Source organism: Convolutriloba macropyga, chromosome 4 (genome assembly GCF_964194025.1).
Source record: "Convolutriloba macropyga chromosome 4, txConMacr16.3, whole genome shotgun sequence".
NCBI lineage: Eukaryota > Metazoa > Xenacoelomorpha > Acoela > Convolutidae > Convolutriloba > Convolutriloba macropyga.
Genome location: NC_134471.1, coordinates 44,434,266 through 44,447,265, shown reverse-complemented (window position 1 = coordinate 44,447,265; position 13,000 = coordinate 44,434,266). Strand labels below are relative to the sequence as shown.

Here is a 13,000-nt window from a genome sequence, read left to right as displayed (position 1 = left end):
CCATTATCTTTAATTTGTTATATCATTTAGCACCTCTAAAACGTATTGAATTGCGCTCCAACTTCTTTACACAAAACGGTTCCTTTAGCAAGTTAAAATACCACTTCTAGTTTTCCCGTTGTCCAATTTCAATTGAAACAAATTGTTGCAAATATATTGCCGGTGTATATCATTGAATGATTTGAGAACAAACTCAAAATTTTATTAGTTCTTATATGTTTGGCTCGTAGATAGTCAACAACGAGTGCCTCACAAAAATATGATCCCAGTGATCGCCTGTTTTTCAAAAATATATTACTTTCAAAATTTTTCTACAGTAGGTAGATCAGCAGAAGCGCTAAGTACGTACAGCAACAATAAATCAAGGCATCATATTGAATTAATGGTGTCACATTTGAATTGTAGTAAGAAATAAGCTGAATCCTAGGAAAATAATGTCTGAGTTTTGCTAGTATACGACATTGTTTACTTACTTTGCACCTGATCAATGACCTCGAAAGGAGAACTAATTATTATTTTTTTACCAAGATTTTTACAGAAATGCTCATCTTTAATGTCAGTTTTGTTCAATTGGAAACTAAGATTGGTGGGACCCTTTTTCGGGTTAAGTTGAACTGTTTAAAGATTAAGGACAAGTTTTTTTACCCTCAAGCCAAACGTTTATGCTATGTAAATCATGCGTTATATTTTCAACAGAACACCCAACTGCTTCTATGTAAGTATGGTCAGCAAAAAGTGTGTTAAATTTTCAACATTTTTACAGACTAAGGGGAGGTCGTTTATTTGTATTTAAAAGAATAGGGCCGAAAATTGATCCTTGAGGCACACAGTCTTGACTTTTGCACCAATCAGACGAGGTAACATAAAATACAACTTGCTGCATTCTTTTTCTCGGGTATGAGTTAAACTATTTTCAACAGTTGACCCGAATTCCATATTTGTAGCTTTTCCAAAAGAAATGTATGATTGATAGTATCAAAAGCCTTTTTTAAATCCCAAAAAACTAACTGGTCGAATGTTGTTGGCTCATGCGAACAGTTTCTGTTAGTTCAACTAGTGAATCAATTGCACTGTGCTTAGCTCTATAAGCAAACTGCTTCTCCTAAAATTAATAAAATTTATCAAATATTGGTACACTCAATTTTACATAGCTCTTTCAAAAACTACTGAAAACTACTACAAGTGAAATGGGCCTATAATTTTTTGATCGAGTTTAGACCGCTTTCTATCTAGTGGCAGAAATTTTGCTTGAGCCAGTTCTTTGGGAACTAAACCTTTGACAAATGAAAAATTTATCAAAAACACCAGGTAGTGGATGAGGACATCTGAAGGCATATTTTATCATTTTATATATATCATCAACACCTGAGGTTGACTTGTTATCAAGATTTGTTGTAATTTTCCCCGCTTCTCTCGCAGAAGTTTCGTAAAGATATATAGAGCATTCGTTTCTAAGAAAAGGTTGGATTTTTATTGAGGTGCTTACTGACTTGATATCCTATTGAAACAAAAATTTCGTTGAACTCGGTTGCATTATTTTTCGAGGGTTCGCTATATTTCTGATAACAGCTGGTTAGAATTGGAAAATTCTGCGTTTTTTGATTGGCTTTTAAGCTCAAAAGTCTTTTTAGAGTTTCCTATACACATTCGGAAAGAGTTTAGATATAATTTTTTTTGGGCAATTGTTTTTAGGCGCAACTTTATTTGCTTTTCCAGCCCTATTCTTCACTCTTTATTTTTTTTCATCAGGCCATTGCTTTTTTTGTTTTTTTTATTTGTTTAAAAAGTGTGGTTTCTGTTTCGATGCAAGTTTTTTTAACCTTTTATCAAACTGTTTTAGAACTTTTTGCTTTCTATCGACAATTTTTAATGGGGCAAAATCTTCTGTCACTTTAAGAATAAGTTGGTTAAATGTGGAAAAAACATTGCAAAGATCGACACTTTGGAAAATAAGGTCACTATTTTTGTTAAGATGTGCTTCGAATGACATTTTATATCGGCTCACAGTATCCTCATTTTTTTTAAAAAAGCTAGTATCTCGGAATTTTTATATATAATCATTTTCATCTATATCGTCACTTGTTCCCCTATGTTAGAATAAGCCGGTTATTTTGTAAGTTTCACATGCGCAATAGAAATAAGGAACCTCCTTTTTTAGATGAGGGAATTGAAGAAGAAGTGTTAACAATTATAAAAGCAACGGTTATCTTATGATCCAACTATTTTTATTATTAGAAATTGCAGACTTTTCAGACAAAATTATGACAAATTGTCAAGATAGCTGAAGAAGTTTCAAATGGAGAGCTGCATAGAAATGTTCGATTGAGTTTGTTGATTCTGCAGCGGAGGTTAACTGGAACAACAATTTTTAAAAAAGTAATGTTGCTTTCTTAGGATTGTAGTTTCTGTTCTGCGGAGTGCAATTGAGAAATGTATCTGTTCGACATACAAGCCACCTTCGAATTCCAAACATGCTGCTTCCTTCTACGTCACAATCATCAAAGTGAAGCAGCTGTCCTCAGACGGAGATCAGATACCCAAGAGATCACTCACCCCTTTGCACAATCTCTACATTGACTTGATAGAAGTTAGTGTAAACGAACCAAAATTCTTCTACGTTTTCTCCTCCGATGTCAGTTCGCATAATTTACTCAAATTTAGTGTAAAAATGTGGTGTCGTAAGATCTTTGATATAGTATTTATTTACCTAACTTCGATTTATTTTTTCCATCAATGATCTAGTAAATTCTTTATGATACGTGACGACGATCCTTAATTCATACTTTGATCGAATAAGTTTGCAAGGATTTTTGAAACAAAAGTAAATAATGTAAAAAAATTCTGTTACTCTTAGTTATGGACAACTTGATTAGGTGGTGATAGCTGAGCAGTACACTTCACGTGGCGATCAATGGAGGTACAAAGTGAATTTATTGAGCGATCTCACGAAACACGGAGGAACCATCTTCACTGGAATGAACTTCACATACGCAAAAATGAATGCTCACATAAGGTAATGAGAATCGCATGTAACTATAAACAGACGTTGTTAATAGCTGCGATAGTCATAGCTGAGCAGAGCTCTTATTGTTCTTCTCTTGGTTTTATTTCACTCAATGAGTTTGAACTGTAATGGGATGCTGTCTTTTTTAAAAGATATATTCACACTTTCGTTTTTTTGTTGTCAATTTGAAGTCAAATAATAGTTGTGATTATAGTCACGCGGTAGTCGTCAAAAGAGCGAAGATGCGAGCAGTTTTATGTGAATTTTTTTCAAACTGCTTTTTAAAGAAGAGTGAGAATGCAGTGTTTGACAAGAATTCTGTATTTTTACTTTCGGCAATTTCAAGTAAGTGTGCGACGTCATTTTTCACTCTTAGTGGAGCGATTTTTACAATTCAAAGAATTTGAATTGTATTGGGGCGCTGTCTTTTTTATTACGACTCGAAGAGGAGTATTGGAGAAGTCCTTTTTCAATCAATTTTATTGGAGTGAATTTTGGAGCAGGAAATTAATTTTGCGTGAAAAATTTGGAGTGATTTTGTTGCTGAAAAAAATGAAAAGTGAGCGAAAAGAGTGGTTTTTTATTCATATCGCTGTTTTCTAGAAAGCGAGAAATTGAGGTGTGAAAAAAAATTCTGTAAGCGAGCGAAATTTTTTGTTCACGTGCGGCATTTTAAAGCAGTTTTTTTTCGGTTTTTTGTCGGTTAAGAGGCTTGGTTATAATTCTGTTTGAATTTTAGGCGGGTTTTGGTAGTGGTTTGAAGATTTCTGGAAATTCATATGAACATATTTTGCTGATTTTTGGGCTAATTTTTGCGATTTTATGACGATTGTTTTGTTTTACTAACTCGAATGGGTTTTGAGAAAACGCCTATTACTTGAGCAATTTTTAGATAACAAGTGGTTCAAGTTTTGTGGATATGAAGCATTTTTTATCTTAATTTTTTTTGCTGTTTTTCGTTTTTTTCTCTTTTTGGACAATTTTCTTAACTTATTATGACTCGTGTATTGTTTTGAGAGCATCTGCATACCATATTGGCTGAATGGAATTTTTCTTTGGATTTATGTTCTTTTGTAATATTAAAGAATTTATTAACTTTTTTCATTTTTTTAGTCCAAGTTGTTTGTAAGAGCTTATTTTTTTTCATGATTTGGCTTCAAGTATTTTCAAAAAATTTTCATTTGTGGTTTTAGTAGGTAGTAGTTGTTTTGATGAAGTAATTTTGGCAGAGATAGTTATTTCGAGATCTCAATTTATGACAAAATTTGATCAGATTTTTTAATCATATTTTAACAGATTCGATTTTCTTGTTTGTACTTTTTTGTTTTATGGTTTTTTTTATATAATCATCAGTTTTGTTAGTGTATGTAGTTAGTTTTTTGTTGTAGTGCTTTTTTGTTCACGTGCGGCAATTTCAGTTTGGTTTTTGCTGTTTTTTTTTAAATTTTTTGGATTGGATTTTTTTCTAAATAGTTTTCCCAATCCTTGGCATAATTCACTCTAGGCTTTTTTTTTGCTAGAATCAAATTTACATTTCTGGATAGTGGTTTTTTGTTTTCGCTAGCGGCCTTTTGACATTGATTTTCTGTTTTTTAATTGCCCTTGAACAAAGTTCATTGCAATTATTTTAAACGTGTGTGTCTTTTTTATGCAAATTTTTTGCTTGACAATTTTGCGCTTTTCTTCTAGAACATTCTTTGACTTCCCAAGTGACTTTTTCACGCTTTCGTTTTTCATTTTTGATTGATTTCTTTTGCTCAGAAGTAAAGCTTGTTGCTAATATGAAATCGGTTGCAGCATAGCAGAAGTTAGTGATTCATAGCGCTGTGGTTAGTGCGGGTGGTTATGGATCGGAGTTCAAGGGTTCGAATCCGGCGGGCGATAGGTGTTTTGCGCCCATAAAAAAAATGATCTAGGCTACAGCCCCTGATAAATTAATTTGCCTCGCCTTTCGTTCAAGAGCAGTTCTTCCGATATTTGTCGGTTTGTTCTTTTTGTTTTTTATCTGACTTTTTTAGAAATGGTTTTCCCAATTCACTCATAGTCCGTTCTATGTCCTGTTTTTTGTTTAGTCAATGAAATTTCTTTGAATTGTACGTCAGGACTTGTCCTGCTATAATTTTTTATTCGCGTGATTAAGTTTTTGGTCACACGTGACTTACGTCACTCTCATTATGACTTTCTCACTTTGAAATTGACTTTTCCTTACTTTAATTAAATGAGATAAGGTCAAGTGAGTGTATGTCACTTTAAATGAAGTTTAGTTGAGAGCAGCTAATAGAGGCATCACTAACTTAATCAGATTCTTCATCAAAATATGACATATCATCCTTTAGTGAAAACAGTAATTTTTTGGTCTACCTTTTTTGGTGTTTTTTTATACTGCAGATCTACGCAGCTATTGCGGCTGTTTTCTGACATTCTGCCAGGTATGTTTACTTAGTTGAAGTCATCACATATCAGTGTCATTAACTTCCTGCGTGCGCCAGCTGCAACTTTTGTATTGGTTCCGTTTTTTAACTAATGGTTTTTTGGCTTTGCCATCATTTGTAAATCGATTAATTGTATTAATTTTAATTGTTTTCTGTATTTGTTCTTACTTTTGGTTAGTGGTCACAAAGTTGTATTTACGAAAGTTGGAAAATAAATTTTTAGGCTTTGGTAGTTATTTAAAGACCGCAAATATTGGTCAATATATTTAATTGCTCTCAAACGAAGTTTGTAGCAATTATATTAGTTCGCTGATCTTTTTTATGCCATTTTTCGGTTGATCGATTTTTCGTCTGACCCATTTGATTTTTGTCCTCAAAAATGGCGTAAACAGTTGGCGCTTGTGGTCATTAAGTTCTCTTAGAGCCCTAAGCCTTACTATTCTCTAAGTACGCGATTCACCAAAACTGCTTGGTCTTTATCTTAAAAGTTTGCCCCCCTTAGTCACCCTCGCCGGCCATCACCCCCCCCCCCCCCATTACCCCCCCCCCCCCAACACCATTGTCCACCCTACTTCACCTGTCGATTTTAACCAACCCTACCTCCCATCGCTTGAACCCACCCCCTCTTCCCAACGCTTGCCCCCACCACACACACACAACCGCCGGTCACCCCCTAATGCTGGCATCCCGATGCCACAGCTAGCTACCGAAGCCAACCGCTCGCTGGTCATTTGAGGGCATTTCGTCAGACGTTCGTCGGTTATGTTCTAATGACTTTGATGTCTCTTATTTTCCAAGACATTGATTTTCGAATTGACCATTTGTTCTTCTTTTACTTTGTATCTCATTGGTTTACAAAGTTCGTGCATACTATATGTGGTCTCGTAAAGTAAAAGTGTTTATTTTCTGTTCATATTAGAGTTGATGGCTTTGACTACTCTAGTCATTTTTTTAACAAAAAATAGGACGAGTCGAATGACTGTTATCAGATTTTTGAAATACTTTTTGTTGTTTGTTTTTGTCTATGCTTTATTGACTATCCAAAGCTGATATTCTAATGAAGTTGATAGCTACTTGTTTTTGTTTAGTTTTGACTCTAGTTCGGTAACTGTGCTGCTATATTTTTTTCGTTGTCAATTTTTGGTACGTGTGACGTCACACTCGGTTGAAAGTAGCTTTTTGTTCATGCATCAATTCAACTGTAATGCGTGCCGGACGCCTTTTTCGCACTTATTTGAGCGACTTTTTTCATCACTGAAGACTTTTCTGGCCTCAGATCGACTTTGCTCTCATTAATGGGATGATTGAAAGTCAATTAAGTATATTTCACTTTAATGGAAAGATATTTGAGAGAAACTGGTCAGTACATAAGTCTAAATCAATTTAATTAATCACATCATTTTGTACATTAATTGATTTTCAAGTTTTTTGGGTCTGATTCTTTTCATCGGTATTATGAGACTACATATCCCCACAGCTATTGAAGCTATTTTTTTGGTAGTTTGCTAGCTATAGTGAATTCTCCGTTTCTGAATAGTCTGTATCCAACCTTGGGTTTTATTCTTTGTACATTTTTTATTCGCATCTAACTCTGGTACCTGACTTTCACGCATAAAGAAGAGTTCTTAGTTCCTCTACGTAGAGATTCGTAACATTTGTTGATTGATTATCTAAAATATTTGACGTCATGCATTCGATTACATTCATGGCTAGAGCTGAAAAAAGTTCTGAACCTCGCAAATAGTTTTCAGCAATTGTCTGCATAATGTTTTCGAAGGTCTGAGTGTCTCGAAGAGCAATATGGAGGCAAGCTGTGAAAATAAAAAAATGAGAAAAATCTGTTTGCTTGAATCCCTCAAGAACTTCCTCGCTCATCTGACTTGTAAATCTTAATATTTATCCTCTGGAAATAATCAAGATTTACAAGTCAGATGAGCGAGGAATTCCTTGAGAGATTCAAGCGATCGGATTTTTTCTCATTTTTTTATTTTCAAAACTGAAGCTTAATTTTTATGCTTCGGAATTGATCAAGCTTCAGTTTTGGTTTTCATTATTACCAGGTGTTTGTTCGAGTATAAGGGCAAGCAAGCCTAGCTACGTCTCCTAGCAAATCCGTGATTTTATTGTTGTTGGATGATGGATTTACTGCTTTAATAGCTGCGTCCGCTACTCATCTGGATTTCAACTTCCATTAATTTATTCATATTTTCTTTTTGTTGAAGCGGAGTTTTTTTTTACTTTTTGCTGAATTACTGAGATTCTGCTCAACAATTTGTTTGATAGTCAGGATCTTCAATTTTGAAATCTTTAGATTGTGATTCTTCAAATTCAAACGTTCCCTGCAATCTTTTCTGGGTTTCACTTCAACTATGGGTTGCCACTTGATTCGTCTGTTCTGTAAATGATGCCATTCATTCCCCAGTAGAAATTTGTATTTAATTTCGATTATTTCGATGTATTTAAGTTCAGATCTTAGCAAGGTCCCAGCTGCACGGGTTGAGGCAGCGCCGCTCCCTGCAAGGGCGTGGCTCTAAATATAAGTAGGATTAGATCTAAGATTTACACACAAAATTATTTTACCGAGGTGGGATTGCATTTAAGAAACTTCAACCACGAGAAAGTTCAACAGTAAAGAAGGCAGTTAGCCAGCAACATTTTTTTCAGCAATTCAGTTAAATCCACCCTTCCCATATGTACCCCACTTTAACCAAGCAATCAGTACACACCTCATATTGAATTCATATGCAACAAACCTTAACAACCCATGACCCAACCCGCCCAAAATACAAGTTTATATGATTCTATTTTAAATTGGTCAACACAATCGTCAACGTAAAACAGCTATCAACAGAACCACACAGGTAAACCGTGAGATTATTAAATATTGACGATCTTTTGAGAGAAAAAGACAGAAGAGATACCAATTTTTGCTTGGAAACACGAAAAGTTAGGGAGGACCACGTTAGCTGCGAGAACTGATAATTTGTAAATTCATTGAAGTAGAGCCCCCATCCAGATTACAATCAGTTCAAAGTAACCGGAAAAACACATGTATGAAATGGGAAGATAGAAACTGTCCACGAAGTCCCAGTTTCCGAACTAAAGGTCGTGGTTGAACTATCTCTACCGAATTCTAAAAACGTATGGAAAATGAACTACAGGGATAAAAAATAAAATAATACATCCTGTACAATAAATATCTTACAACGTGCATCAGTGCCCCATACGACTCAATTACTGCATTTACAGAGCCCTAGGCTGACCGTCACACTATCGAACGCTGCATTAGTTTCAGGCAAAACATCCTTTCGCCAGCAACTGTTCCAGCGTGATCTAGAAATTTAAGATTAACAAACTAAATGAGACACAAAGTGGAGAGAGAAACCTCTGGAGTTGAATTATAAGAACACTCTTGTCACGCTGAAGTTCAGTTATTCCTGAAAAATTCCAATAAAATTCATTGAGATTGAAACCTAATAAACTTAATTATTTCAGAAACTGATAAGTTAAAATCAAAGTTCCAACATTGAATTAATGAAAAACTTTTCTCTCGTCCGGTTAACAATGCGTAATTGAAGTTCTTCAGCAGCTCACTAGTTTTGGTGAGCCCTGTTGCTTTAAGAACGAAGAGCTTTCTTTAATGTAGTTTTTGTAGCTGCGAAGCTGTAAGCTGCGCGCAGCTAAATTGCGGTGCTCTTGATTTTTTACAATTCAAAGAATTTGAATTGTATTGGGGCGCCATCTTTTTTTTAAAGATCTGTTCACACATTTTCATGATTTTCGAAGTCAAATTGGAGTAGTGATTTTGGTCACGTCGAAACAGGAAACGGAGCGAAAAAGTGAGTGGTTTTGCGGCGTGAATTTTTTTGCTCTCTTATTGAAGTAGAGTGAGAAAACGGTGTTTGAACAAAAATTCGCTTTCTCGCTAGTGGTTTTTTTTTCACATGCGGCATTTTCACTTTGATTTTTACTGTTTTTTCGATTTTTTGGATCGGATTTTTTTCTAAATGGTTTTCCCAATCCCTTCATAGTTCATTCTGGGCCTAGTTCTATGTTTGAACTCAATTTTCATTTCTCGCTATTGAAATTTAGTTCACTTGCGGCATTTTGACATCGATTTTCTGTTTTTTTTTAAAAAAAATTTTTATGGTTTTTTTAGAAATCGTTTTTCTAATTCACTCATAGTCCGTTCTAGGTATCGTTTTTTGTTCAGTCAATGAAAATTTTTTGAATTGTACGTCAGGACTTGTCCTGCTATGTTTTTTATTTCGTCGTATGACGCTCCATTTTCGTTTTACATTTATTCTAGAACATTCTGTCTCGTCACTGCTTAAATGATTTTCTCGCGCTTGATTTCACGCTTTCTGCGTGACATAAATTGCGGTTATTCAGAAGTTGTCTGTTGCTAAAACAAAGATGAATGTAAGAAAAAACATTGTATGGTGCGACAGCCGAGGGGTTAAGGCGACTGGCTGTTTAACAGGAGATCTGACGTTCGAGACGCGGCAGTGAAACATTTTTTGCACAACCTCTTTTGAATTAAACTTGTAAGTTTTATAGGCGGCGGCGATAACTTCTATCAACTCACCTGTATCTTTTTCCATCTGTATTTTTCGGCACGCAAGTCTATTTTGCAGCTATTCCGGCAATCTGCCGGCTATGTTTATTGTTTTTATCTCAAGCTGTATACATTGGGAAACGGGCTTCGCATTTATGAGGTAGTTGGCTGTTTAATTTAACTATTTAATCCCCCGCATTTTTTACAAGAACTTGAGACTTATTCGCGCACTTCGGTAAATCAGGAGAGATAATCAGGCGATAATTTTTAAAATCATTTTGCAGCTATTCCGGCAATCTGCCGGCTATGTTTATTGTTTTTATCTCAAGCTGTATACATTGGGAAACGGGCTTCGCATTTATGAGGTAGTTGGCTGTTTAATTTAACTATTTAATCCCCCGCATTTTTTACAAGAACTTGAGACTTATTCGCGCACTTCGGTAAATCAGGAGAGATAATCAGGCGATAATTTTTAAAATCATTTTCTAGGTTGTGTAAAATTCGGAATTGTTTTGGTTACAGCCCCGATTATAATGAAAGTTTATGGAAGTCGACTTCTGGCTATGTGTATAGGTATTTTAGACATTTTAGCTTCTGGTACTGAGACTTTCGGCCTTTTAGAAGTTGCATTTTTGTTTTTTATTAAGATTCAACGAACATACATTTACAAAGATAAATAAATTGTCATTAATTAGTGTGGAAAAGTGTTTGTGTTTGATAGAGCTCTGTGGAGTGAGGAGCGCCAAGTGTTCAGTGGATTGGTACACAACAGTGCAGTTCTCTCTTTGGTGCCCAATGCATCCTCCTCCTCTGCCCAGTTGAGCACCCGCGTCATGTTCAGATCCAAGACTGCCAAGTTCTTTGTGTTCCTGCAAATGAGCGAGGAAATGTGGAGATTCGATCACTCAGGTACACACACATCAAATGGGCCTCGAAAGAAGTTAGAAGCAATTATTCTAGTTTTTATCAGAAATTTTTGCCTTCGGTTTTGGATTTTTTTGAGACTTAATTTTGCCCTTAATTTTTTTGCTCTCAAACGAATTTTGTAACAACAATTGTGGCCAGAATGTTCTTTTTATGCAATTTTTGGCTGTCTGACCATTTGACTTTTCGTCCTCAAATACGAGATAAACAGTTAAAGAGCTGAGGTCTTGAAGTCGCTGAGCAGCCCTCTTAGAGCTTCTCTAGTGTCTATCTAGTGTAAAAATCATCAACACTAGTGAACTTTTTGTTGTCAGATTACAGATAGTCGTAGAAATGTAAAGTAGAAATTTTATTTTCGAGTCGATTAAATCTTCAAAAGTTCAAATGTTGGCTTGTTGGTGAAAGATGGTAAAATTATGACATTCGACATGTGGGAGAAGGAAGGAACTCAAACATGTTTCTACGGGTGAACAACATGAACCAAAATTGCTTTTGGGGTTGTTTAGGAAACCTGCTGTTTGAGAATGCAGTTGAGGGATATTTGGCCAGACTGTTCAAGGAATGGACGGACAACAAGTGCACGCATGAGCTCAATCTCGTCATATTCTCACGCACTTATTTCAGAGGTATTAACTTCATTTTAAGTCATCTTAGGTTTCTCGAGTTTTTGTCAATTAACGAAGATCAGTAATGTAAATCAGCATCAATAATGAGCAGAATTATAAGAATACAATAGTACGCGGGATTAAACGTACAATAAACACATAATTATATGTACTTCAAATAAGCAGAAGATCTAGTAAACATCTAATCTATAGTATGAACTTAATTCTATAGTTAAAACTATTAATCGAACAAATTGAGTTTGTAACGCAGCTTTCAATTATATCAGACATGGACTTTAAATATACCTTCATTTTATTATAGCTGCGAAGCTGTAAGCTGAGCGTAGCTATATTGCGGTGCTCTTGGTTTTTTTACAATTCAAAGAATTTGAATTGTATTGGGGCGCTGTCTTTTTTTTTAAGATCTGTTCACACATTTTCATGATTTTTGAAGTCAAATTGGAGTAGTGATTTTGGTCGGCGTGCTATTTTTTCACTCTAAATTTAAAGTACAGTGAGAAAACGGGGTTTGAACAAAAATTCGCTTTCTCGCTAGTGCTTTTTTGTTCACATGGGGCAATTTCACTTTGATTTTTACAATTTTTTCGATTTTTTGGATCGGATTTTTTTCTAAATGGTTTTCCCAATCCATTCATAGTCCGTTCTTGGTCTAGTTTTTTGTTTGAATTAAGTTTTTATTTATCGCTAGTGGTTTTTTTTTGTTCACATGCGGCATTTTGACATTGATTTTCGGTTTTGTCTTATTTTTTTATCTGATTTTTTTAAAAATGGTTTTCTCAATTCACTCATAGTCCATTCTAGGTCTAGTTTTTCTGTTTAGTCAATGTAAATTCTTTGAATTGTACGTCAGGACTTGTCCTACTATGTTTTTTTTTGTTTCGTCGTCTGACGCTCCATTTTCGTTTGACATTTGTTCTAGAGCATTCTGTCTCGTCACTGCTTAAATGATTTTCTCGCGCTTGATTTCATTTATATAAAAAATTGTACACGTTTTTCTGTTTTTTGGTTTTTCGGGGCCATTTAAATTTTTTAAGGACTGACTAATGTTTTCTAGATCGTTTCGAGAGACAATGATTTGTTTTTGAATGCATCAATATTACGATTTTAAGCAACTTGAAAATGAATGTTAGAACTTAACTGGTACGTTTCGTGTTAACTATAAGCTGTGTTTTGTTTTTGCGTGTTTTTCTGTTTGTGTGTGTGTGATTGCATGTGTGTTTGTGTTTGTCTCTGTGTGTGTGTGTGCTTGAGTGAGTGGGTTGGTGGGTCAGTGGGTGAGTGAGTGAGTTAATGAGTGAGTGAGTGTATGTGTGTGTGTATTAGTAAGTGTGATTGGTTAAGTTTTAATAGCTGCCTTCATCTTCTGAGCCGGCTTTTGTTGAGCTCCTATTTTATTTTTTATAGAATTCAACAAATTGTTTTTCACTAGAGGCCCCTAGCCGCTTTTAGTAGTCGT

The 13,000-nt window shown here is 35.1% G+C and overlaps 1 protein-coding gene across 2 annotated transcripts in view; it reads left to right on the top strand.

Annotated features, from left to right (window-relative positions):
* LOC142337698 (GATOR1 complex protein DEPDC5-like) overlaps positions 1 to 13,000 on the top strand; it is a 186,920-nt gene that overhangs the window by 14,076 nt on the left and 159,844 nt on the right. For both annotated transcript variants that reach the window (XM_075387143.1, XM_075387144.1), the window contains 4 exons: positions 2,395 to 2,587; positions 2,874 to 3,013; positions 10,716 to 10,903; positions 11,425 to 11,544. In XM_075387143.1, the coding sequence (XP_075243258.1) occupies positions 2,395 to 2,587; positions 2,874 to 3,013; positions 10,716 to 10,903; positions 11,425 to 11,544 (641 nt within the window). The remainder of the gene's footprint in view (positions 1 to 2,394; positions 2,588 to 2,873; positions 3,014 to 10,715; positions 10,904 to 11,424; positions 11,545 to 13,000) is intronic.